Source organism: Parasteatoda tepidariorum, chromosome 4 (assembly GCF_982258835.1).
Source record: "Parasteatoda tepidariorum strain Cologne lab strain chromosome 4, Ptep-v5.0, whole genome shotgun sequence".
Lineage (NCBI taxonomy): Eukaryota > Metazoa > Arthropoda > Arachnida > Araneae > Theridiidae > Parasteatoda > Parasteatoda tepidariorum.
Window position 1 is genome coordinate 6663615 of NC_141758.1, and position 25516 is coordinate 6689130.

Below are 25516 nucleotides of genomic sequence, written 5' to 3' on the forward strand. Positions count from 1 at the left end.
TTCTCGAAAATGGAAAATTAAACACTTTTTAAAAACACCCGATATAAAACATCTTTAAAGGCTTTTAAAAAACAAAATTGAAAATAAGCACTTTTTAAAACCGCTACGCACCATGATAGAAGACAAAATGTAGCTACAAATGATACACATAACAGAAGCCAAATAAATATCTAATGTGAATTGGGTTTCATTTTATTTTATAACTCTTGCTGAACAGCCAACTAAAATGTTTTGAGTTTACAACTACTAATGTTTAACTTCGAAGCCTTATAATTTTGAACCCAATTCAAAAGACAAGGGAACTCCTGGATCAAGTATTGGGTAAAATTTGGCTATGTGGAGGACTTCTTGATGGAGCTAACCGGCATTTTATGTTACACGGAGAGGAAAAGCACAAAAATTTCCCATCTGACGGCAAGGGACTCTTAACCCATGATCTGTCGACAACTGAGGATATTTTATGCCAGTCCTGTGGTCGGTGGGAGCCGGGTGCGGAATTCGTATCAATCAGCCATTGCTGGGATTCGAACTCGGTTCACTTCCCAGGACAGCGAATGCTCTGTTCCCCGAGTCAAGTTAGATATCATTAGAATAATGCATTAAAAGAGCTTTTCATGTTTAATTTTAAGTGATGAAATAAAATATAAATTCTCAAAACTATATTTTTCAGAGAGCATTAAAGAAGAAAATAAACATAGTTAAGTTAGACACATAATGAAAAACCTGAAGTGCAAGATTTTAAAGATTTCAAAAGATTTGGAAGGAGCTTTTCGTGGTGATAAAAATTTATTATGAAAGTGATTCATCCTACACTTTTTGTTTCAAGATTGAGAAAAAAATAATTTTTTTGTTTTCCTTTCTTCAGTTTTATATCCGTCTGTTAGAAAGAGGTCAAAAAATTTTGAAGGATGATTTCTACTTGGTGATAATGTAGTAATTAACAGTCAGGAAATAAATGTAACTTGTTTGGTAAAAAGCACAAAGATTCAGTTTAAACAGGGTGCGTAGCCAAATCTTTGAATCAAAAATAAGCACTTTACAAAACTTTTCAAGCACTCAAAAAATTCATATTCAATCAATGATATTATTGAAAAACAAAAACTTTTTATAAACAGTTTTCGCGTTAAAAAAAAGAAAGAAAAGAAACGGGCGTAAATCGAAACAATCAGTACTTTCCCACATCACTGAGTGAATTCAACTTGACCCTGAACTCAGAACAAAAGTACCCTTACCCCCTACGTCAAAAAAAGTGTTAGAAGTAAAATAAAATAAAGTAAACAAGAATAAAATTAAAATAAATTAAAAAGAAAAGCATTTCATAAGGATCTGATATTCTCTATCCGAATTGGAGCACTCGGGTTTTGGTTTGAAGTGTGCGCGCATGCGCAAGTCATAACGTGGGTATGACATGAAGTCCGCGTGAATGATTACGTAGCAAACTCCCCATTTTTCGTGAAATGCATGGGATCCACCAGATATCACTGAAGGGAAGAAAAAATTATTCGGAAAAAAGCACTTTTTAAAAACGCCAGCTGAAAAAAGCACCCTTAAAAGCTTTTAAAAACAAAATCCCCAAAAAAGCACCTTTAAGTACTTTTTACAAACGCTACGCACCCTGTTAAAATTGAACACTGAAATTAATTTAGGAGTTTCAAAATTCGGTTCAACTACAAATTCTATTTGGTTAAAGTATAGCAATAAATAAGTTTTTGAGGCGGGGTGGCGGGGAAACAACTGTAACTTGAAGTTTCATCAAGTACCATCCTCAAGTTGAAATTTAAAACTTTAGCAAGTCATACAAGGGTCAAAATTTTGATTAATGATAACTACCGATAGAAACAAGGAAACAATTGGATTGAGAATTAGCAGAGCAAAAAATTAACTTGCACACAGAGAGTTGATATTTAATCACTCTAGCTAATTAGAAAGTGGTCAAAACTTTGATAGCTAATAAAATGCATTTGGCAATAAAATTTGTCTGAGGTGTGGTAATTAAGGAGATAGAGCACTTATTTCCCAATAAGGTGATCCAGGTTCAAATCCCGATGATGGCAGGTCAATACAAATTCTACTCCCATTGATCACAGTGCTGACGTAAAATATCCTCAATAGTAGATGGATTACTGGTAAGAGTCCCCTTGCTGTCAAGTTAATCTTCGTCGTTTTCTTCCTCATGTTACTCAAAAGAGAATCAGTTCCTTCAAAAAGTCCTTCACACAGTTAGTTTTTCTCAATGATTGATCCAGGAGTAATTTAGTCTTTTAGGTTGGGTTCAAATTAACAAGGCTATGGAATTAAATATTGATAGTTGAAAACGAAAACAAAAAAATTAGTTAGACTGTTCAACGCTAGTTACAAAATAAAATTTATCTGAAGCAGGCAGGAAATGATTGAAGCTCTTATCCTCTTCAGGTTTACAGCTCTAGTTATAATTGGAGTACTGTAGCAAGTTTAAAAGTCATTGAAATGTTGTTTGAGTATAAATTCCCTTTAGTGATAAATTTTGCTAAAAATGGCCAACAAAGAATTGAAACTTGAAATGCCATCAGACACAGAGCTCCAGTTGAGATATGATAATTTTAGTTACTTGGTAAATGATCAGAATTTCTATTATCAGGATTTTTGTGTGCAAGGGTTTTCTCTTTACACACAAAAGTAAACTAACCTGCTCAGAGCAGGCAAAAAAAGCATTTCCCCAGGTCTGCATGCTCTGAGAGTATACATAGGGTACTTTATGTATGTTGCACTGGAGCTGCACAATGGGCTATTGGCGATGGACGAACTGAAAAACATCCCTGAGGAAGAGATCCGAAGACATGCCATCACAATTTTGGACCTCTACAGAGGGGATGGCTCAACGATTTGCGAGCAAAGTCGAGCACGTTAAGGTAGAACAGTTTAACGAGGACCAATATCTCACATCCTCGGTCCCTACGCAGGTCGGTGGTCACCCACCCGCCTACTGACCGCAGCCAGTGATGCTTGACTTCGGTATTCTACTAGGAACTGTGTCTTTGAAAACAGTTTACTGTGGGACAATAGTATACATGCTAATACAAAATATAATACGAGCATAATGAATTGAGTTCACTTCTGAGTAATCATGGGCCACTGAAGTTAGAAAGGATCGTTTCTCATGTGGTAACAAGGCCATGATGTAATAAATGTCTGATCAGCTATATGTGATAAGACCCTGAACAGGTTAATAATAAAAATTTTAAAAGAAAGTGAAATGGTGTTCAGTGCAAATGATAAAAATCGGAAAAAATTATAAGGATGATTTAAAAGTTTAAAATGATCACTTACTGTTGTAGGTGAAGGTTTGATAGTTTCTTTTTTTTGCTTCTCAACAGCTTTTGGTTTGAAAAGATCAAAACTATCACTCTCTTCAAACAAAGATGTATCAGCTTTCTTTGTGGGTACAGGAAACATAGCCTTATCATCCTAGCAGGTTTAAAAAAAAAAAACACATTAAAATAAATAATCAATGTCAAATACTTTTCGTTAAAAAAAAACTGAAATAGAAGAGCATATTGTTCACCAGGAGGATCTTTTCCGTACAATGAGGTTTCTAATAGATCACAAAAGTCAAACACCACTATCAGTAGTCAGTGAGAATTTTGTTGATCACTAGCAGTGCTATCACTTTGACCAGCCTTAGAGAAGACCAAGGCTGTGCGGTATTTATCCTTGCTAAACTCTTATACTGTAAAGTAGTTTACTTCACATGGAAGTTGTCAGGCTACCAAAGCAGAGGAGAAATCCGCTCTGCAGAGCACTAAAATTTGACGGTAGGTTTTCAGATCATCTTCAGGGATGTTGCCCAGATCGTCGCCAATAACCCATCGGGCAGCTCTAGTGCAAAGTACGCTGATTAACATACATGTAATGAGGATAAGAGGATGCTATAAGGCAGATGAAATTTTAATAGCAAATTCTTTATTGCCTACTTAGGAATTTTAAAATTTACAGTGTAGAGAAAAGTGAATTCAAATCTAAAACAAACAATAAAATTTCAAGTGCAGAAAAATGTTTTCAAGTTACCAAAATGCAAGCAATTTATTGCCAGAAACTTTCCCACTGTGTAACCCTAGGTAACCCTTCTGCAATTTGGTTTCTTCTGAATATTTTCTTAAAAAATTTCAGCATTTTAAACTTTATGAGTTACTCTATGTTTACCTGAATACACTTTTTCTAAACATTAAAACTTAAATGATTTATTTAGATGATTCAAAGTAATGAGTTTTCCCGAGGTATAGCGTTCTTTAAGAGTTCTCCGATATACTACCTAATATAGCTGTATATGTTTGTGTAATTTCTTCCTTTGTTAAAAGAATAATTTCGTTTTTTCAACAGTTATAATTTTTTTTATTTACTGATATGTGTCCTATGGAACTTAGTCACTAAATTTTAAACTTTACCGTTTTCCATACAGTCTGTACCCTGATTTATTTAATTACTATTGACTGAATTTCTAATTTAACAAAGTTTTTTCCCTCAACTAAACTGAAGAAAATAAGAACCATTTAACAAATAATAAAATCTAAATTAATAAGCAATTTCAAAAGAAACGAGAAAAAAAACTTTTTCCAGACATATTGCATTTTTAAAAATATTTCTAATGAATCAAAAGAAAAAAGTTCTTTTGTTTATTTTGTAACCGACCAAATTTTCAATTTACAACTACCAATATTCATCCCCACAGTTTGTGCAACAAAAATTCCTTATAAAGCCAACCGGTTTGATGTTCTATATTTTGGGGAGACAATCTTGGGACACAGCTTTCAAAAGTAGAATTAAAAAATTGTTTCAAACAGTTGAATTTCCAGGCAAATGAATAAACTGAATAAGGACATTCGAAATTCACTATATTTTTAGCTTTTGAATAAAAAATATACAATTTCTAGTAGTGGATTTTTGTTCTTATATAGTGCTTTTTTTTTTCTCCCTACACCAGGGGAATGGCCTAATGAGCCATTCGGGCTATAAAGCCTTCAGAAGATAAATGTCAATAGGTGAAATAGTAATGGTCATTAAGACACAACTTGTCAAACGTTCAAGGCTCATCCCTTCTCCCGCAGAGCACAGACTGCAGCCAGAAGATTCCAAAGCACCAAATCGGTGAAGGTGATCGTGAAGATGGCTGTGACCATTATCAAAATCTGCCAAGGAAGGTCCATGGAAAAAGGATTATGGAGGAGGCTGGACCAAATCTTTTCCACAGCATCCACATCCTGCACATTCTTCATATATTTGTCTATCGCTCTCACAAGAGTGGAGAAGATCTGGTTGAAGGGAACAGAAAAAACGGGTTGAGGAAGCGTATGGTTGTATACTAAGGCTGGTGCTTAAGATTGAAGCAATTTCTTTCTTTCTTTTTTTTTTTTTATACTCCGATATCACAAGTAAATCGGATTTAATACGTGAAATTCTGAAACCCAAAAAATTTCTTAAATTAGGCTTCGACAGCATTTTTAAATCTTTTAACTTCAAAAAAAACTTTTAAAATATTTAGAATTTGGTAACTGGTTTATAATACACATTTCAATGCATGAAATATAGCATGTATTTACAAAATAAGAAGATACGACTTTATTTTTATCTTACCTCCTCAAAACCGTCAAATAGACTGGGGGCAGTTTCTTTCACAGGAGGAGTTTCTTTCTTCGTAACTACCTGGGGGGGGGGGAAGAAAAACATTGAAATTATAAAAAAAATTAATAGAAAAATTTTTTTTTGTTGCCAATTATACATAAAAGTCAGATTCATACTTTTTCAGTTTTGACTGTAGGGGAATCTTCAGGTTTATTTTTAACTGAAGGAGATTTTCCCGGTGAAAAGAGTTTAGGTTTCTAAAAGAAGAAGAAAAAAGTTATGCAATGTTATAGAATAATAAATTATAGGCACAAAATATGTTGCATACCCAATTAATAAATGACAAACATATAGTTATATCATATAATATCTATCAGTTATTTGGCTTACCAACTACTTTTCTGCAAAAAGTTACAAAAGACTTACAATTTCTTGGAGTTATTTGGTTGGCAAAAATATGACAAGTTAATTAAAAACCGAGAAGTCTAAATAACAATGGGTATAGACTGGGTCCCAAGTTACACATTAACCTTAGGCCCCTTTATATCTGAATCCAACCCTTTTTTAACAGAGAGAAAAAAAGTAGTTCTAGGCAATGATCAGTACAAAGTTTTGTGTGATGTTTTAAAGTATGCTTATTTGTGAGATATTTTTATATTATTGCCAAGACATTTTACAGCATATTATAACACTCCTTACTATGAAATCTCTCCCTTTTTCATAATACAATACTATTTAATTAATAAATTATTTATTTTTCTTAGATACTTTATTAGATAATTATTGAGATTTTAATTTTATTTTGTCACAAGACAATTACAGGAGTCATAGTGGTCCAAAGAAAGAACATATTTCAGAAAAATCAGGACAACTTTTGGAATAGCATACATGTAGCATACTACTAAGAGATGCAAACTAAGCGTCCATGGTGACTCAGGGGATACAGCGCTTGCCTCTCAATGAGCTTTAAACAAATATTTTGAATACATTTTAATCTACTTATTTTTGTAAATATTTTTTGCTTTGATATTTTCTCGTGTTTCCTCATTTGATTTTTTCTGCATTTGGGGCAGATGTTTATCCAGTCACTGGGAAAGGTTTGGATGGTCTCTCCTAAAGGTTTTCTTCAAAAAGGATGGTCTATGGAAAAATTCTGTGCCTACCAAAAGTGGTCAAAAATAGATAGGGTCTGTCCTGAACGTTTCAGCTGAATTATGTAACTCAGTTGAATTATGTAACAATGAAAGAAGTTACGTTAAAGAAGTTTATATTAAACAAAACATAAAAATGAGTCATTAAAACTCAATATGAAGCATTATTTTTTAAGCATGACTATGATATAATGATCTGTAAGCTTTGATGAATTTTCCTAATTTGGATAATCTCCAAACAAATAAGGAAGGAAAAAATAAATTACACCAAAAGTTTCCATTACCTGACTAAAGATATCATCTTCATCGTCATCATCATCAAACAAGCTAATTTCTTTCTTTTCTTTTGTGGGCCGAGTTGAAGGCAGAATATTAGTTTTCTTATCCCCCTAAAAACAATTAAAAATCATATTTCTCCTTTTTTTAAAAAAAGAAATTGGCATACATTTACCATAACAGTTTATAATAATTATTGAAATAAACTACATCCTTGTTTCAACTAAGCGTAGCTAAAATAGAGTAACCATGTTTTATGAAGAAGCTTGTGGAGAGAAAAGTTATCGATAATGTCAACCTTCATCTATAAAAAGGTACCCCACCATAGAATCGAGTTAACATGTCTTATATTCTAGTGAATTGGAATTATATTTTTTGTAGTGGTAGATACACTAGAATACTCCCCCACCAAAATTATATCAGTGATAGAATTCGATGAACAGATACCACTAGTTGATTCATTGCTGTTCTATCAGAAGATGGGAGAGCTGCATTAAGATCACCATTAGAGTGCTGATCGTGAGAGCTTTATTAAGTTCACGCTCGTGGTCGCTCTTATGTTGCCTTTAGAAGTCGAGTGTATATGTTGTACGTCGTGTGTGATCGAGACTGAGAAGCAAAGGCACGAGGAGGTGGATAATGTCACAGTCACAAGTAACAAGTCAACTGCTCAATGTGGGTAATCCATCAAAGTAGGCGTGTTCAGATCGAAAAGGATGTTACTGTCGAGATAGGCATGTTCACATCACGTCCGAAGGTCACCAATGTGGGGAGAGAAGTTATCGATAACCTCAACCTTTATCTATGAAAAGGTACCCCACAGTAGAATCGAATTAACACGTTTTATATACTAGTGAATTGGAATTATATTTTTTGTAGTGGTAGATACACTACAAGCTGATTAAGGGACTTGCAAAGATTGCAATATGTTGTTTATAACAAGAATGAGTTTTTAAATCTTAAACAATATGTTTTCTTTTATTTTAAAAATTCCATAAGTTTTGTCTAAAAGTTTGGATTTGTCTGGAAAGATAATGTAATGTGTATAGATTAATGAGTATAGATTTATTTTTATAAGTCATCAACCAACTTAGCCTTTCGTTTCCACAAACTTCATTCTTGATAATTTAATGCAAAAATATATATATAAAATATTGTACTTAAAAAAATTCATCCTTTTTATAAAAACACAACTTTAAACAGTACTTGTAACACATCTAAGGTGAAAACCATTTTTAGGAAGAAATAACTGTGTTTGTACCTGCTCAGAGCTGTCACTGTCTTCAAATATAGAATCTTTTGGCTTCTTTGCAACAAGTCCTGGTAGAGGCATTCCCATTTTCTTGTAAGACTGCATAGAAATTTTTTTAAAAATATTTCAGTTTTTTTTATAACGACACACATTTAATTATTTAATAATTTAAATCACTTTTTTAAAACAAATTTAAAACATATTCTATTTTTAGAAAAACAAGAACTTTAACCACCAAAGAAATAAAAAAAAATAAAAAAGATGTGTTAGTAAAATTGGACTACACTTGAAAAAAAAATTTTTTAAAATTGTACTGACTATAAAATTGACATAGTCCTGACATATGCTTCTGAAGCTTGGAGAATGAGAAAACTAAAGGAAAATTGTATTACAATATTTGAGGGAAAAATTTTGAGGAGTAGAACTTGGTGGTGTAAATGAAAACAATAACTGGAGAAGGAGACTTAACTTTGAACTGTACAAGATTCATAAACAACCCGATATTATTAAATACATAAAAATAAATAGAATGAATTGGATGGTCCACTTGATTCGAATGAGTAATGACAATACAATTAAAAAGATATTGCTCTTTAGACCCACAGGAACAAGAAAGCGTGGAAGGCTGCGGTTGAGATGGGTATACTCGGTGGAGTTGTCCTTTGTTGCAATTAATGAAAAGAATAAAAGATCAAAGATAAATCGGAAGCCGTTATGGGAAGAGGAATCTCAGAGGAAGGCACTGGCCCACATTAGGCTGTCTGGCTAACTATGATTTAAAACATTTTTACTTTGAAATATTCAAGTAAAATCTGGGAAACCTTCTTCAGCCGGCGGGGGATTGAACTCACAACTTCTTGGACATGGACTCAACGTTCTTCTAACCAGGCTATTTCAGCCTGTAAGACATGAATTGCAATGTATAATATACACAAACGCACAAATGCAGTTCGCAGAAAATTTTTCACCATCGCGGAAAGTTTTTCAGTAAAACTCATTATAAACAAAAAGCAGTCAAATTTTCCCCATTTTATCTTGCAATCAATATTTTTAACACCAGAACCAATTTTTTAGTACAACTCATTTAAAAAAAAAAAAGCTGAAAATTCTCAAATTTTAATTTGCAGACTAATCTTACAGAGATTTGATATGATAATTTCACTCTCTGCTTCGCACAGCCACACTTTTTCTGGGATACATCATTGTACAAGGCCTGTCTAAAAAGTATCCGACCTTAATTTTTTCCCGGGCAAAGTAGTGATTCTAAGGCGGCCCCACAGTGCACGGTGGAGAGAGGGACCTTAATGCACATGCTTTAAATTTTTCATTGCGTTTGCTTGTGCAAGTCGCTAGCTGGTGGAGGTCAAGTAAGGTGCTGTTCGTAGTGTTCATCGGATTTAGTTTTCTTGCAAGATGACTGAACAAATTGAGCAAAGACACAGCATCAAATTCTGTCAAAAGCTTCGTGATTCTCAAAGTCAAACACTTCGTAAGATTCAGCAGGTGTTTGGAGTAGAAGCGATGGGTGTAACACAAATTAAGGAGTGGTTCAACCGATTCAAAGATGATTGCATATCAGCGGAGAGTGAGCAGCGTTGTGGCAGGCCCCAAACTGCTCAGAGTGCAGCTAGACGTTGCACAGGACCTTCTGGACAACGCCAACACTGATCCTCGGTTTCTGAACACCGTGATAACTGGAGATGAGTCATGGGCGTACGGCTACGTTCCAGAAACAAAAAGACAGTCGTCGCAATGGAAGCATCCAGATCCTCAAAGGCCGAAGAAAGCGCGGTAGGTGCGAAGCAAAATCAAGGTGATGCTGACTTTTTTTTTTATGTCCGTAGAATTGTGCATCACGAATACGCACAGGCAGGATAAACAGTGACAAAAGAGTACTATCAAGATGTTTACCGGCGACTCTGTGACGCAGTTCGGTACAAAAGACCAGACATGTGGACAGCGAACAACTGGCACTTGCATTATGACAACGCCCCTGCACAGTCATCCCAATTGATCCAAACTTTCTTAGCCAAATATGGAATTACAACAGTTCGCCAACCTCCTTACTCTCCACACATGGCTCCTTGTGACTTCCGGTTGTTTCCAAAATTGAAGACGCCACTGAAAGGATCCCGTTTTGAGAGTAGAGAGGAGATAATGCAAAACGCGACGACGGAGCTGAACTCCATTCCACTTCCAGAGGTGTTTCCAGCAGTGGAAGGATCGGTGAGCTAAGTGTGTGCAAGCACAAGGGCCCTACTGTGAAGGGGATTACGGTCCCAACTCCGTCAGGTATTCTGAATATTTTTTCTGGTCAAAGGTCGGATACATTTTAGACAGGCCACGTATTTGACTTTCAGTCACGTATATCATTCACATATACATCACATATATCTTCAGCATATTTATAATAATCAATATAGATTTATAGATTTTTTAAAAATAAAAACTTTTTCTTAAAAAAATCGGTGATTTTCAAACAAATTTCGCCAAAATAGGTGGCAACTAAAATGTTGAAACTAGTTTCAAGAATTAATTATTCATTGTGATATCTAAGAGGTAATTGGGTATAATTGCTTGCAGAGAGTTTTTCCGATTTTGTGTACATAGAAAGTTTTTAATTTTATCTCAGTCAGATTGCAACATTTAAAAATATATATATAACTCCTCGGACAGCCGTCTATACAAAATTAAGAATAATGAACAAGTTAGTCTTGCATAATTCTACAAAAAAAATATACGGTCTGTTTGTCACAAAAAAATTTAGTCCTATTATTACGGTTTCTAATCATCATCAATAACTCGACAGCCCAGGGTGAACCTTGGCCTTTTTTCCCTAAAAAATTTTTCCAGTCCAGCCTTTTTCCTGCTAGCATTTACAGTTTTTAGTTTTAAAGACCAAAAAGTCTTTTTCTAGGCCATCCACAAATCTCAAATTCGACCTGCCTCTTTTTCGTGTGCCAACTGGTCTGGCGTTGAAAACTCTTTTTATGGCACGGTCTTCATCCATTCTGATAATATGACCTGCCCATTTTATTCCTTGCTGTGTAACAAAGCTAATAATGATAGGTACGTTATATGAAGGAGTTCATTATATATAGCTCTAAATTTGTTCTTCTAAGCCATGCACCATTTTTTCATGGTCTTTAATATTAATGAAAAGAGAAAAAGAATTCATATCAAAAATACGAAAAATTTCCTTTAAACATCCAAAATTAGTTGAATCAAAAGCACTAAATTTTATTTACTTGTAACTAATACTTTATACTGAATACTGAATAAGGACTAATACTTTTTTGAATAAAAGCTGTTAATTAAAAAAAGCTAATATTAAAACATTCGTAGCAACAACAAAAAAATAATAAACTCTGCAGCAGAAACATTTACAAAAACAATTTTAAATACATAGCATTCACATACACACAAAACTAGATGATTTTTCTAGTTCTAGCACCCAACTGAACAAGTAACTCATTTAAAAACAATCTATGTCACTTCCTTTATGATGATGATGTCACCTCTTTCTTATGAGGTCATATCCTCCACATGGTTTTTGTTTATAAACAAAGAGGAGTGAATGTATCAGGGGTGATTGTGAGCCCAAGTCAAAATTCGGGAAAATTACTTGAGTAAAAAAAAATTTTAAATCGAAAAATTAGAAAAAAATTTCAACAAGGTTTTTTCTTTTTTCTCAATGCTTCTTAGTTTACTTAAAATATATTTAAAATTTTACACATATTTATGATAACCTGGAGAAGTAATTGAAATTTACAAATATGTGTTTCTTTCTTGAGTTTATTATAATAACTATTTACTGATAAAAAATGCATATTAATCTTGAATATAAGCTTATAAAGTATCAGGCTCTCCCTTACAAACAAATAAAATAAACTGTGTTTTCAAGTTCTACCTTTGAAAATTTGATTTCCGGAAACTTTTGTGATCAATGACTTTTTTAAACATTTGAACCTTCGATCTCAGGAAACTTCCGGATCACGGTTAGCGAAAAATCCAGAAATCCGGATTTTTTCCGGAGCACAATCAGCTCTGATATATGTTAACATTGAATGATGCTGACTAATTTATGTATACTTGTCAAAATTACTAATACCAAAATAAAAATACTAAAATAAAAAAAATTTAAACATAAAAATCATTACAAATTTTGTATGAAATTTAAGAAAAATAATATTTAAATGAAAATTTAAATTGAACTTCAAAAATGATTCACCGAATTTACTTTTATACAAACAATTAAAATTTTACATATGAGTTATTTTCCTCAAAATTAGAATAAAAAAATGTTCCAATATAACGTCGGTCATCATTACATTTTTATTGCTACACCTCTCAGTTATTTTCAGTAACTTAAAGATGTAGCTGTAGAAAGTGCGTCACAACAAAAATATGAAAAGACTTAAAAAGGGGCAAAAACATTTTATTAAATATTTATTTAACAATTCTTTTTCTTCTTTTTTTTGTAAGGCAACGTTAAATATTTTTTGACTTGCAAGTAAACAATGACCAAAAAAATGTTGGGAATCTAAGATTTAAATCAATCAGACTTTTTTAAAAGAAAACATCCATTTAAAAAGCAGATTGTTTTTTATCTTTCTATTGATTCTCATAGTTTTATAATTTATTGTAAATATACTGTTGTGTCAATAAGATTAATACTCAGTGTGAAATAAACAACAGCAATTTTGAATTGACATTTTAAAAATATAATAGTGCTTGTGTATTTTTCAGAATGTAAGAAGAGAAAAGTGAAAGTTTAATGCTATTATAAAATATTGATTTGAAATTTAACAAACAGAAAAAAATTCTGTAAAACTTTTAAGCCTGTTGTTTAAAATGTTCTTCAACTCCACCTCCATAAATTTGAAGAATACAAAGGCAAGTTATAAACCAACAATTTTCAACTAAGGAATATAATTTAAAATGTATTTGTCAAGATTTATTTTTAACAATATATTTTAACAATTATAACTGTATTTATAAAATTTACTATAAACAGAAATTCTTGAAATATATTTATAAAAAATCAAAAAATGAATCCAGAGCAGAAAGGCAATTTAGCACACTAACTTTCTAACACAGAATTTTGGCGAGCAAAACGTTTTCCCTCTCTGAAAGTTGTTTTCGAAATTCCTAAGACTATAATTTATTTAGAAAATATAGATTATTCAGATTATATAGATATTTTAAAATCTTTAGATAAAAAATATGCTGGTGCATAAATTCAAAATTTAAAAATTATTCAAACAATTTCATTTGATAAAAATATATCAAAATTAAAAAATAATAATTGAGTACTTTTTCTTTGCTAGCAGGTTCTGACACTGGAGGTACTTTTTCATTTTCAGTAGGTTTCTTCTTTTCTGGTGCCTATTAAGTAAACAAACATAAAATTTATCAAAACATAAATTAAAATTAATTAAAATATTTTGAAATAAATACAGATAATCAAAAAAAGAAGTGTAACAATCCTTACACGTAACAAATTCCTGACATAACTAGTCAACTGTACCTACAACTAGATCTGTTATCTTACAGGTCAAAAGTAAGAATTTACATTTACAGTTCTACTTAATTACATATTAAATAATCAAATAACTCGTTATACGAATAAAATTCAATGGTGCCAAATTATTTTACAAGAAATCAATGATAAATTTTCTTATTTAAAGGAAAATTTATGGTTGCCAGTCCTTGTTTAAATGCATAAGAATGAATTTTTATAACAAATGTTTTTTTTTAATGTCAGGTACTGAACTTTGTTCTTCACCTCGAAAGATGCCAGTAGTGTTGCTCATTTAATGTTACCCAGTGAGAACCTCTAAACCTAAATCACATAGGCTAGCAACTTTACCCACGCCACAGATACTCATTTAAAGTGTGGGCCACATTCACACATCACAACAGAGGACAACACACAGAGAGAAACATCCTTGCCCTGAGCAGGATTCGAACCGACAGCCATTGGCTTCACGGTCAGACACACTAACCACTCGGCCACCTCGCATGCAATTATAACAAATGCTTCACTACACAGACTGGAATTTTTTATTAGTCAAGAAGATGAGAATAAAATGCGTAGTCACATCCACGGGGATTTCCTATTGATTTTTTGCTTCAAAACAAGTATCAGGAGATTGTTTAATAATTAATTAAATCTTGCTGACAGTTAGTTATACTGTAAACATGGAATTTATAAAAGCCTTTTTGATACAGTTCACACATACACCATTTAGAATGTGGGAAGGTAAGAAGTAGAGAAATTCTCAGTTAAATGTCTGTCAAAACAGTCTTTAATTACAGATTTCTTTGAGAGAAAATAAATAAAATATTATATTCATACAAATTGAGCACATCGTACTTTTCATAAGCATTCATTTATTTTCAGATAAATTTAATTTCAGAGTAATCCAGTGTCAAATACAAATAACAAAAAAGTAATAAGAATTGATGTTACTAAATTAAACTTAAAAATAGTTAAAGCTACTCTCAAAAATAGAAAAAATATATATAAATTTATAAAATCAGCTTAACTTTGAATGAAATTGAAAGGTACTAACTTCAGTTTTAATAGCTTTCTTTTTATTTCCTGAACCAAACAAATCATCATCATCGTCATCATCAAAATCAAATTTCTTTCTGTGAACAGAAGAAAATGCATCATGTGTTAAAAAACATAGTATACAAGGAATAAAATAATCAAAGTTGAAACTATGTCTGTTCAAGTTACTATAAAATAAGTTACTGTTTCAAATTTGGGGTGGGGATTGCAATTAAGGAAGCATATGCGATGCCGAAAAAAATCTTCATACAAAATACAATTATAATAATACAGTCCTTTATTAATTAATACAGTCAGAAATTAATAGATATATTAATAATTACAGTCAGGATTAATAGTCAGATTAATTAATAGTCAGAATTAATTGATCAGTACATTTAATTAATATAGTCAGAAATTATACATAAAACAGTCAAACTTTTTTTCCTTCCTCAGAAATATGGATAAATGTTAATGGATATTTCACTGAATGTCTAAAACTGGAAGAAATTTAGAAAACGTCCGGTGTATCCCTCCGCTTTTGTTACGCTTACGAGGAGGTGTGTGAACAGGCTTAATATTCTAGGAAGTTTTATTATTATGATTTGTGATTAAATTTATGCATAATTTTACTATTCATAAGAGTTTCCTGTAATTTACAAATTCTAACAGCTTGTGAGCATGAAACAAATTGAAGAAAATTAATATCGAAACATAAATTTTGTAGCATACATGCAGAAATCAATCACTAATACAATTTGCCAGTTCAATTCCAATTGCAACAGATTGCCTACATTTTTCAAGGGTGGTCTGCGTGAATCCTATTACAGCATTTAGAATGGTCAATGCTTGATGTATCGTCAATCAACTTTCATTTTATGCAATTCAGAGAAATTACTCACATGTGTGAGTAATTTCTCTGAATTGCATAACAAGTAACTTGCCATGAATTCCATGAACAAGTAACTTGTGCATGGGCTTGGCAAATATGTGTTAACCAATTTGAGTTTTTTTTCTTTCTGTATGTTCCTGACACTGATATAAATATTTGAAAGAGAACTTAACTAATGAGTAATCTAAATGCAAGTGACAACCATAAACAAAAATTCCTTACACCGTTATCATTTATGATTTATCAAATATAATAAAAAAGGAATATGAGTGCAAAAATTAGCTATTTAACTGTGCATTGACCGAAATCAAGAGAATGCCGACTTTCACCGGTGAATGTCAACAATCACATAGTCGCTTTGGTGAATATTCAAAATATTTCTTATATACGATTTTATATTTACTTATTCGTTGATATTATTATATTTATTCAATATTTTAATATCTGCCAAGGATAGATTAGGAGAAACATCAGTGTTTGGGGTACCAGTTAAATACATACCTGGCAGTGGCACTTAACTTTAAAAAACCTCAGTGTAGGGTATACAAAGCAAATGTATACCGGACAATGGCGCTGAACCTTAAAAAAATTTATGTAGGGCATACTGGCCAAATGTATACGGGGCAATGGCACATAACTAGACCTAGTATATGTTTCGAACGTTTACCAAACGACTAAGCAATTGTCAACATTCACTGGTGGAAGACAATAACCACCAATTTCAGTCATTCACAGTAACAGCTAAACTAGATCCCTAAATGGGAATTAATAGCATTTAAAGTAAAAACGATGGTTATTGCACAAGTACTTCAGTGGATAGAACTACAGTGTGGGAAATCTTTATTTTTTTTTAATAATCTAGTCATTGATAACTCTGAAAGACTATCACCATTTAATACTCTTTATATAGGCACAGTCTGGCAAGGGACTGTTGGTTAAAAGTTTTAATACTGAAAAAAAAAATGCAAACTTTTATGTTCATTTGAGTGAACCCTTAGAAACTCATTTCAGATAACTCAATCCTGCAACATAGAGAAATAGAGTTTAAAATTATTTCACTAAATGTATGACTTAATTTTGCATCAAAGAAATAATGGTTTTTAACAAGTAAATAATTATTACGTAGTAATAGTCTTTTTAGAAGAAAACAAATCATCTCCATCAGAATCATCACCAAAAAGAGCATCAGCATTTCCAGATCCAGTTCCAAAATCAAAGGCATTACCCGATGGTTTAACGGATGGTGCTGATGATGGAGTTGAGGAGCTATCTGCCTTGTCAGGTGACTCTAATGTTGATATCTACAAAAAGAAATAATTATATAAAATCATTATTTACCCTCGATGTGAGAAAAAACTTGATTAAAAGTCAGAAAGAATTTTAGATAATTTCTTCCAACTATCAAACTAATATATATACATAAATATATATAAATATGTTTGGTTTGATTAAAAATGCAAAAAGAAATGTAAAAAGTTTTAAATGCAAAAAGTTTAGAAGCATTTAATCCTTTAATAGAAACATGAGTAATCTCAATAGCATATTTTATTTGGGTTTTCTCTTAAGAAATTTTGGTTTTATATCTTTTATAATAATAACTTCTATTTGATGCCTTAAATCTCGGGTTCCGTGAGCAAGCTCAGATTTAAAATTTTTGGCCTCAGGCTTGCGAAAAGAAAATAACTTGAACTCAACACAAATAGAGATTCACAGTCTGCAGCAATGGTTGATTTGCAGCTCCCAAATTCCAGCCAAAATAGTATGAGAAAACTATAAAACTTACATAAAAAAAGTTATAATTGTTTTTCAAACTAGTTTAAAGATTTTCTAAAAAATAGGAATGGAAATCATAGTATTCAAACTCAAATATGATGAGAAAATATGAATGTGAAAATGCAGTCAAATTTTTATAAGGAACTTCCATTTTGCGAATTTCTCTACTTTGCGAATTTTTCAAGGAACCAAGAACATTTTGGAAATTTCTTTGTAAAATAACTTCCAAATAGCGAAGTGAATTTTCTATATAACGAACTTTTCATTGAGATCCACTTTCCCTATTTCCCAAAATATTTCAGAACATTTTAAATTTTTTAACGCATTTTATGGGGAAAATAACCTTGAATGGAATTTCGAAGTCACTTAACCTTTAGAGAAAGCAGGAAAATCACTTTCTATTTTTGTTCGCATTTCTAACGAAAAACTCTAACATAAAAATTTAACGGATTTTATCAATAGCAGTCTAAAATTAACGGATTTTATCAGTAGCAATTAAACTTTAGAACGCATGTGGTAATGTATGTTTAAAATTCATTTTATAATAAATGCAGCTATAATTTTATGCATAAATTTAGCTTTTTTTAGCTGAAAATGTATACAGTGGGTGATCGGTTAACGAACATAATCCGTTCCAAGACTATGTTCGCTATCCGAATTGTTCGTTAACCGATCATCGATTCACCATGGACTTCTATGTGAAATCGATTAATTCGTTCTGGAGACCCTAAAAATTAAATTTAAAAAAATGTATACTTTCTTATTAAGTTTTTTAAAAAATAATACATACATATAGTCTTGCATATTAATCAGTCCTTTTCATTTTTTGCTTATGGGGCGTTAAAGAACATGTCCAATGTCGATTGCTTTTCTCTCTCTTTCAGGATTTTCCGGAAGTAATTAATAGCATTGTCGTTGTAAAAATCCCCAACCCTACTGACATCAGCTTAGTTTGGGTGCCATTCTAAGACCATTGCTCTGACATCCTCCCACTTTTTCAAAAGATCTTTAACGGCAGATGTCGGCATTGGTATCCTCTTTCGTCTTCCTTTTGTTCAGAAGGAGACACATTTCGCTGTGTTTCTTGGTGTTCTTCATTCAAAATTTCTTGGAGTTCTTTTGTCGTAAGTTAATCTACGTGTCCCATTATGAGCTCTTCTATGTCATCCTCGTTCACCTCCAATTCCAGATCTCTAGCAGTTGTCAAAATTTCATCTATAATTTCAAGGGTGTCTCTCTGATCACCTCCGTCACCTTGAACGAAGGATGGACACAGCTTCCGCCAAGCAGAAATCAACTGTCGCTGTGTGACTTCTGACCACGCCTTTTGAAGGACACGAATAGCTTCAAGAATGTCAAATTTTTCTTTCTTAAACTTTTTTTAAGTCATTGTTGAGGAGAATTGGCTTGCTTCAAAACACCGACGAAACAGCGCGCGAGTGTACAATTTCTTGAAAGCCGCAATAACTTCCTGATCCATCGGCTGAATCAGCGAAGTCGTATTCGGAGGTAAAAACTGAACTGTCAGCCAGGGAAAGTCTGTCAACAAATTATCTTCAAGATCCTTTGGATGTCCTGGTGCATTGTCCAATAGCAGCAGTGCTTTCAACGGCAAGTCGTTGGTATCAAGGTAGTCCTTGATGCTCGGGGCACAAACTTCAAATAGCCATTCTTTGAAAAGATACTGCGTGACCCATGCCCTCTGATTCGATCTCCACATTACTGGCAGTTTGTTCTTAATTATGGAATTTTTTTTAATGCTCTGGGATTCTCAGAGTGGTAAACGAGAAGTGTTTTAAGCTTTATAATAGTAATTATTGAATGACCTTTAAATTTAATTTCATTGTTAATTCAAGTTTCATTTAGTAATTATCAATACTAAGCATGCTTTAAATATTTCTCCTTTCAGTGATCTTATTTTGTATGCAAAATGATAACAAACGTTTAATAGTATTTTTTTTCAGGTCGAGAAATGTTCGTTAGAATTCGTTTTGTTCATTATCCGAATATGTGTTCGTTGTCAGAACACAAAAAACCTTTCTTGAAAGTGTTCGTTATCCGAATATGTGTTCGTTAACCGAACACAAAAATCTTTCGTGAAAGTGTTCGTTAACCGATTTGTTCGTTAACCGATCTGTTCGTTAACCGATCACCCACTGTATAGTATGATTGTGTAACACTGGATAATGTTCTTGCTTTCCATGCAGATTTCTTTAATGATTAAGATTTATAAAATAAATAGTAGATACTACTTTACAAGATGAAGGTGTATCCATAGCTATTTTAATTATGTCTAGTGTTTATGAATTTGAAACCCGTTTTGTGTCGTTTAAGTATTTCAAAAGATGATTTTCTATTTAATGAACTTTCCATATAACAAACTTATTATCGGGATTTAGAGACTTCGTTAAATAGAGGTCCGACTGTATTTACAAATTTAGCTTTTTTTCAAAGAAAATTCTTTTAGCTGAGGCACATTCAAATCATACGTAGCATAAGAATACATTTAAAAATTAAAGATGTAAATGGTGTACAGACAATAAAAACTAGTTATAATTTAATTTTATACAAATTTGCTACTGGAAAAAAAAAAAGATGAAACCTTGTGGAAGATTTGCAAGAAATTTTGAAAATTTTGCGGGAACACAAATACAAAAAGAAAAGAAATAATATGTATGTGCAATATAGATACTGAAAGACATAGACATAGGAAAACATATATAAATAATAAAACAAATTATAAAACAGAGTGAGTAGCCAAATCTTTCAACAAAAAATAAGCACCTTTTAAGTACTTTTTAAGCACTCAAAAATATTTTTAAGTACTATATACACTAACAAAATATAAAATAATTTTCAAAGACTTTACATGATCATGATAAAATAACTAGTTTCTAACAAACATTTTTCTTAATTATATTAGTCACCATAAAAAGATCGATCATATATTTTTGGTTCGATTTCAGGGGGTGGAAAATGAAGCCTGAAATGGAGAATATCTTGCTAAATGCAGTAGCCTTGCACATGAGAGGGCTATAATCTCACCGAACCCAGTTCAATAGACGCGCAAGCGGACACGTGAGTATTTCATTAAACACGTAAAATGTTTGGTGCTTTCATACGCTAACGAACAACGGTACACCGAAATAGATTGTGGTGGAATGAATTGTGAAAATATCGAATAGAACAATGGGAAGAGCACGCTTTTACATAATATACATAGAAAATCGACATTCCCTTTTCGAAAAGGGAAAAATTTAGCATTTTTTAAAAACGCTGCACTAAAAAAAGCATCTTTAAGGGCTTTCAAAAAACGAAAATCGAAAATAAGCACATTTAAGCACTTTTTAAAAATGCTACGCACCATGTAAAAGAGTTGAAAATTTTTTAATTTTATTTTTACTTCTTTAAAGCATTTTTTATTGAAGATATGTATGATTATAAATTTATCATCTAAGGGATAGAAAGAATTGAGAACTTGACATAATTTACACTTATTTTGAACTATTTTCTTGCCAAGACACTTCTGACCTATTCCACTATATGAGTTTTTCAGTAACAGATTATCAGATTTGCAACTGCAGAAAACTACTGATTGTTGTTAAATTGAAAGAAAATAAAGCAAACCAAAATAATCCCACATTTGAATCAATTTTTGCATAAATTGTAGCATTTTGTAAAGCTTACATATTTTAAAAGAAGCATAAATTAACTTTCAAAATTTTCACAGAAATTTGTGAAGCAACAGACTTGCAAACCTGACATAATAGCTTCTAAATATACGAAGATAAAATGACATATAACATATGAATAACATAATAAAAGACATAATAACTTATAAATATAAAGTAACCATCACTTACAAAGCTCTCTTTGGGAAGAGTTGGTTTCTTTGCTCGAGTTAATTTATTGAAAATATCATCGTCACTATCTTCATCGTCTCCAAATAAGTCAGGTTCTTTGCTTTTAGGCACAGCAGCTAAAGAATTAAATGAAATTGCATTTTTCTCCTAGATCAATTCAATATTGATTTAACACTAAGCATTTACCTGAGAAAAATTTAAAAATACAATTCCATCAAAATAGGAAAAGTGGAGAAAAGACACATAGATCAGGCGAATACAAAATAACAACACACAGTGTTCATACAACTTTAGTTCTGTTTTAGTTCAGTTTAATAAGAATAATGACTTAACTAGCGTTTTCAACCTCTCTGACCCGCGGACCTCCTTAAATAAAAATAAAAAAGAGAAATGAATACTTTGTGAATCCTTGCCAAAACTATTTAAGAAAAAAATAGGGAGCACATTTTTTGAAAAGAAAGTAAGGGCATTTGTTATAAATTTGTATATCGTGCTTTGACTTGTCTGCTAAGTGAATACATAGGTTTGGTCACGAAAGTCTTAAAAATGTTAATTCGTTTCCTTTAATGGCATCTTACCTATATCATTCCTCTGAGCTAAGTTAGGGTGACAGCAGCTTTTGAACTAACGGTCTTGCCATCTTTGATCTTCGGCAGGTGCTTTCTACTGATTTACATGAAATTGTGCAATACTAAAAGTTAATGGAACACTTGCACAGATCTGGTTTAGAGATAATCTAAACCATGGGGATAAGTTCCAACAACACCTTTATGAAAAAGATTTTTCATCTCTTTTAGCTTTAAAAATAAAAATTGAGAATTCTCTGTTATCAGTAGAAAAATATCTGCTTTTATCTGTTTCAATGTTGAGTCACATATGAAAAAACTTTTAAAGAAAAACAAACTCAACCATTCTTTTAGTTACACGGATAACAAGGCAAAGTGGAATCAATAGCACAAAAATAACTGGCAGAGTAATAATTTTAAAATATTTTCCGTTTGAGTCTAGGAGAACAGGTTGTATTACCTTTAATTTTGCGATTTACCATATTTTTCTCCATGACTACCAGGATAAAAACTACTGGGTATTTGAAAATAAAAAATTTGTTTACAAAATTAATATACCCATAAAACTTGCAAATAAAACTTTAAAAAACTTTGTTAATTATGTATTGTTTGCTGTTGAGTTATACAGCTAAAGAATTTAAACTATCAATTTTTGTGTGTAATATGCTCAAATTGACATTCAGATTTATTATAAATAAAAGTATTTGCTGTAAAATAATTTTTAACCCAAAAGAGTGACATGAATTATTTTATTCAAAAAAGATAATGCTGTAAAAAAAAGAAAAATAGTTTTTGGAAAGTTTTGGAATCAAACTTATAGATTAAAACTATTGGAGCTTATAGATAGGAACCTCATAGATTATTGGAGACATGTCTATAGGCAATTACAGTGCCCGCCGCTAATAAAATCACTGGATAATAAAATCAGCCGCTTTATAAAATCAAATCGGCAAGAACCGAATCGTTACAATATTAATACATGTTAAAAACATCCTTTAATAAAATCAATGCCGCCGCTTTTTAAAATCAAAGGTGCAATATTTCCGATTTTTTGTTCTTATTTATAAAATATTATTTTTTCGAAGTTTAAAGATTTTTTTAGAAGAAGCAACAGTTACTCACAAACCTGTGAAGCAGGTGTGGTTAGCACTTTCCTGCGATATATATAGTGTAAGAATTAAGGAAAAATGTGGGTGGTAAGCGGCAAGTTCATAGAAATCAATTTATCAATGCTAATTCCTTGACTTGAATGAAGTTTGGAGAAACCTATCTCACTCAACAGGGGGTCGAATTCTTATCTTACTTTTAATTGAATGAACCATAGAAGGGAGAGAAGCTTCTTTTGTTATCTATCTTAGCAGAGAACATGAATAGATTTCCAAAAACTGTCTGTGCGCATGTTCCATATTATTTAAGCCGTTTGAGAAAATTATAGTTAAAGTTAGAGCACATATCATTTTTAAGTTCGTTTGGTGTTAAATTTTATCAGCATGCCGAAAAGGAAGGATTTGAGTCTTAAAGATAAATTCGAAGTGTTGCAAAACTATGATAAGCTTCCTAAATGTAGTCAACGTGAAGCTTCAATGGAGATGGGGCTCATAACTGTTTCGAAGAAATGATCAGCAAGGAAGAAAATGAAATGGACGAGAATTTTTCACGTTACGTAGCTATTGACGATAACCAGCAAACACCAGGAGAAAAATCTGATTCTGAAATTGTTATAGATATCAAAAATTGCAAAGTTATTTCCCATCAAGAAATGGAGGAATCAGACTCAGAAGATGAAATGAACTCATCAGTGCCATCTTCAATGGAAGTCAGAAAAGCACTTAATGTATTACGGCAAGCTTTAAAACAAAGAGGAGGAATATCGAAAACTATAAAAACTTCTATAAACTCTCAAATGATGTTGAAAAGTTAATTTTAAATACTGCAACTCAAGCATCCATTGATCGGTTTTTTGCAAAACTTTTGTAAATTTAATCTTATGTTGGGTTTTACTTTATTAAAATAATTAAATTAGTTAAAATAAAGCATTAATGTGGTCATTATTTCAAATTTTAAAGTGTGTGCATTTAGAATAAATCGCAAAAAAATATTTTTTTTTTTTCAAATGTTGAATCGCCTTTTAATAAAATCAGCCGCTTAATAAAATCAAAAGAGCATAAAACGAAAGTGATTTCAATAAACGGCGGGCACTGTATAGACATTATAACATTCATTGAAAAATTTTCCGCATTGTAGAGAGCTTTCAATATGATTTAAAAAATGCCCCATCATATATTGATCTATAAATCACAATGCTATGCTAAACACTGGGCATTCCAAATATTTGCAAAGGCTAGAATTGTCTGCAAGAAAGGGGAAATATTTTGTAAATACTGCATCTAATTTTAGAATAATAATGGGATGAAAATAAATTCATACCCTTTAAAAAAAACTAATTGCAGAAACTCTGGATTAATATTACAAAATATTAGGCAATTAAAATATTAGCAATATTAGACATATATGTAGACAATCAATATATTAGCAATTATTAGACACATATATAAGCAATAAAATGTGTATTAGCAACTATTAGAAATACATGTAGGCAATTATAATATGTATTAGTAGTATTTGAAAGCATTTGACATCGAATATGTTTTATATTAGATAATGCACGTTTCCACAAAAGATATTTTGAGAAAGTAATTCAAATGTTTAGTAACAGATCTCAAATGACTAGTAATAGAAGTATTTTTGAGATGTAGGGTCAGTAACTGCTTTATGAGATTATTAAAACTAAAATTATATTTTAGTTTAACTACTATAGGAGAAATTGTTATTAATTTTCATTTTCTTCCAACACATTTTTATTTCTAAAAATTTCTGAACAGAATCTCTGGAATCATCTTTGGTGGTTCGTGTAAACATAAATTATTTGAACTTCAAATTAATAAATGTTTATTAAAATTAGCTCAATGATCATTTTTATAGAATATTTAAATTTCAAAGTAAGCACCATCACCAACTATACAATACAAATAAATTTATGCTAAACCTAGACTAGTTTCCAGTTTCTCATTTAACTCAACTTTTCTGTAATATTTCTACAGACAAATAAAACTAAAAACTGATAATATATAAAACTGAAACATATTCTTACATGGTAGCTTTTGAGAAGGAGTAGCTTTAGGACTTTCCACTGACTTCGTATCTTCTTTAGTTTTGGTTCCAAATAAATCATTAGCAAACATATCCTACAGTTTTATTTTTAAAAAAAGAGTTAGTTAATAGAAATAGTTTAAAATAAATTATATTTTACACTCAATACCATAAGCACTATACTACCATGCAATAGGAAAATCAAAGCAAGCAATTCTAAATTTAGATTTTTTACTGTGCATTTTTGTATCATAACTAGACATCGAAGAAAGATATTTTTATTCAAAAATAAAATTTTAGAATGATTTTCTGAAATTTTATTTTAGCATTCACAATGTTAGCAAGGGAAAGATAATAGTTATCATTCTAATTTTTTTACTATTTATAATGGAGCACTTAAGTTTGTTTTTCCAATTGCAGATCAGTATAATTGTTACAA

The 25516-nt window shown here is 31.5% G+C and overlaps 1 protein-coding gene across 1 annotated transcript in view; it reads right to left on the bottom strand.

Annotated features, from left to right (window-relative positions):
- Positions 1-25516, bottom strand: part of LOC107450873 (uncharacterized) — a 58669-nt gene that overhangs the window by 13404 nt on the left and 19749 nt on the right. Inside the window, exons 11-20 of the mRNA XM_087160569.1 lie at positions 25079-25172; positions 21362-21477; positions 16848-17026; positions 14853-14931; positions 13591-13662; positions 8284-8373; positions 7031-7135; positions 5772-5852; positions 5608-5676; positions 3307-3444 (exon numbers count right to left, since the gene is read on the bottom strand). Of these exons, the coding sequence (XP_087016695.1) occupies positions 3307-3444; positions 5608-5676; positions 5772-5852; positions 7031-7135; positions 8284-8373; positions 13591-13662; positions 14853-14931; positions 16848-17026; positions 21362-21477; positions 25079-25172 (1023 nt within the window). The remainder of the gene's footprint in view (positions 1-3306; positions 3445-5607; positions 5677-5771; positions 5853-7030; positions 7136-8283; positions 8374-13590; positions 13663-14852; positions 14932-16847; positions 17027-21361; positions 21478-25078; positions 25173-25516) is intronic.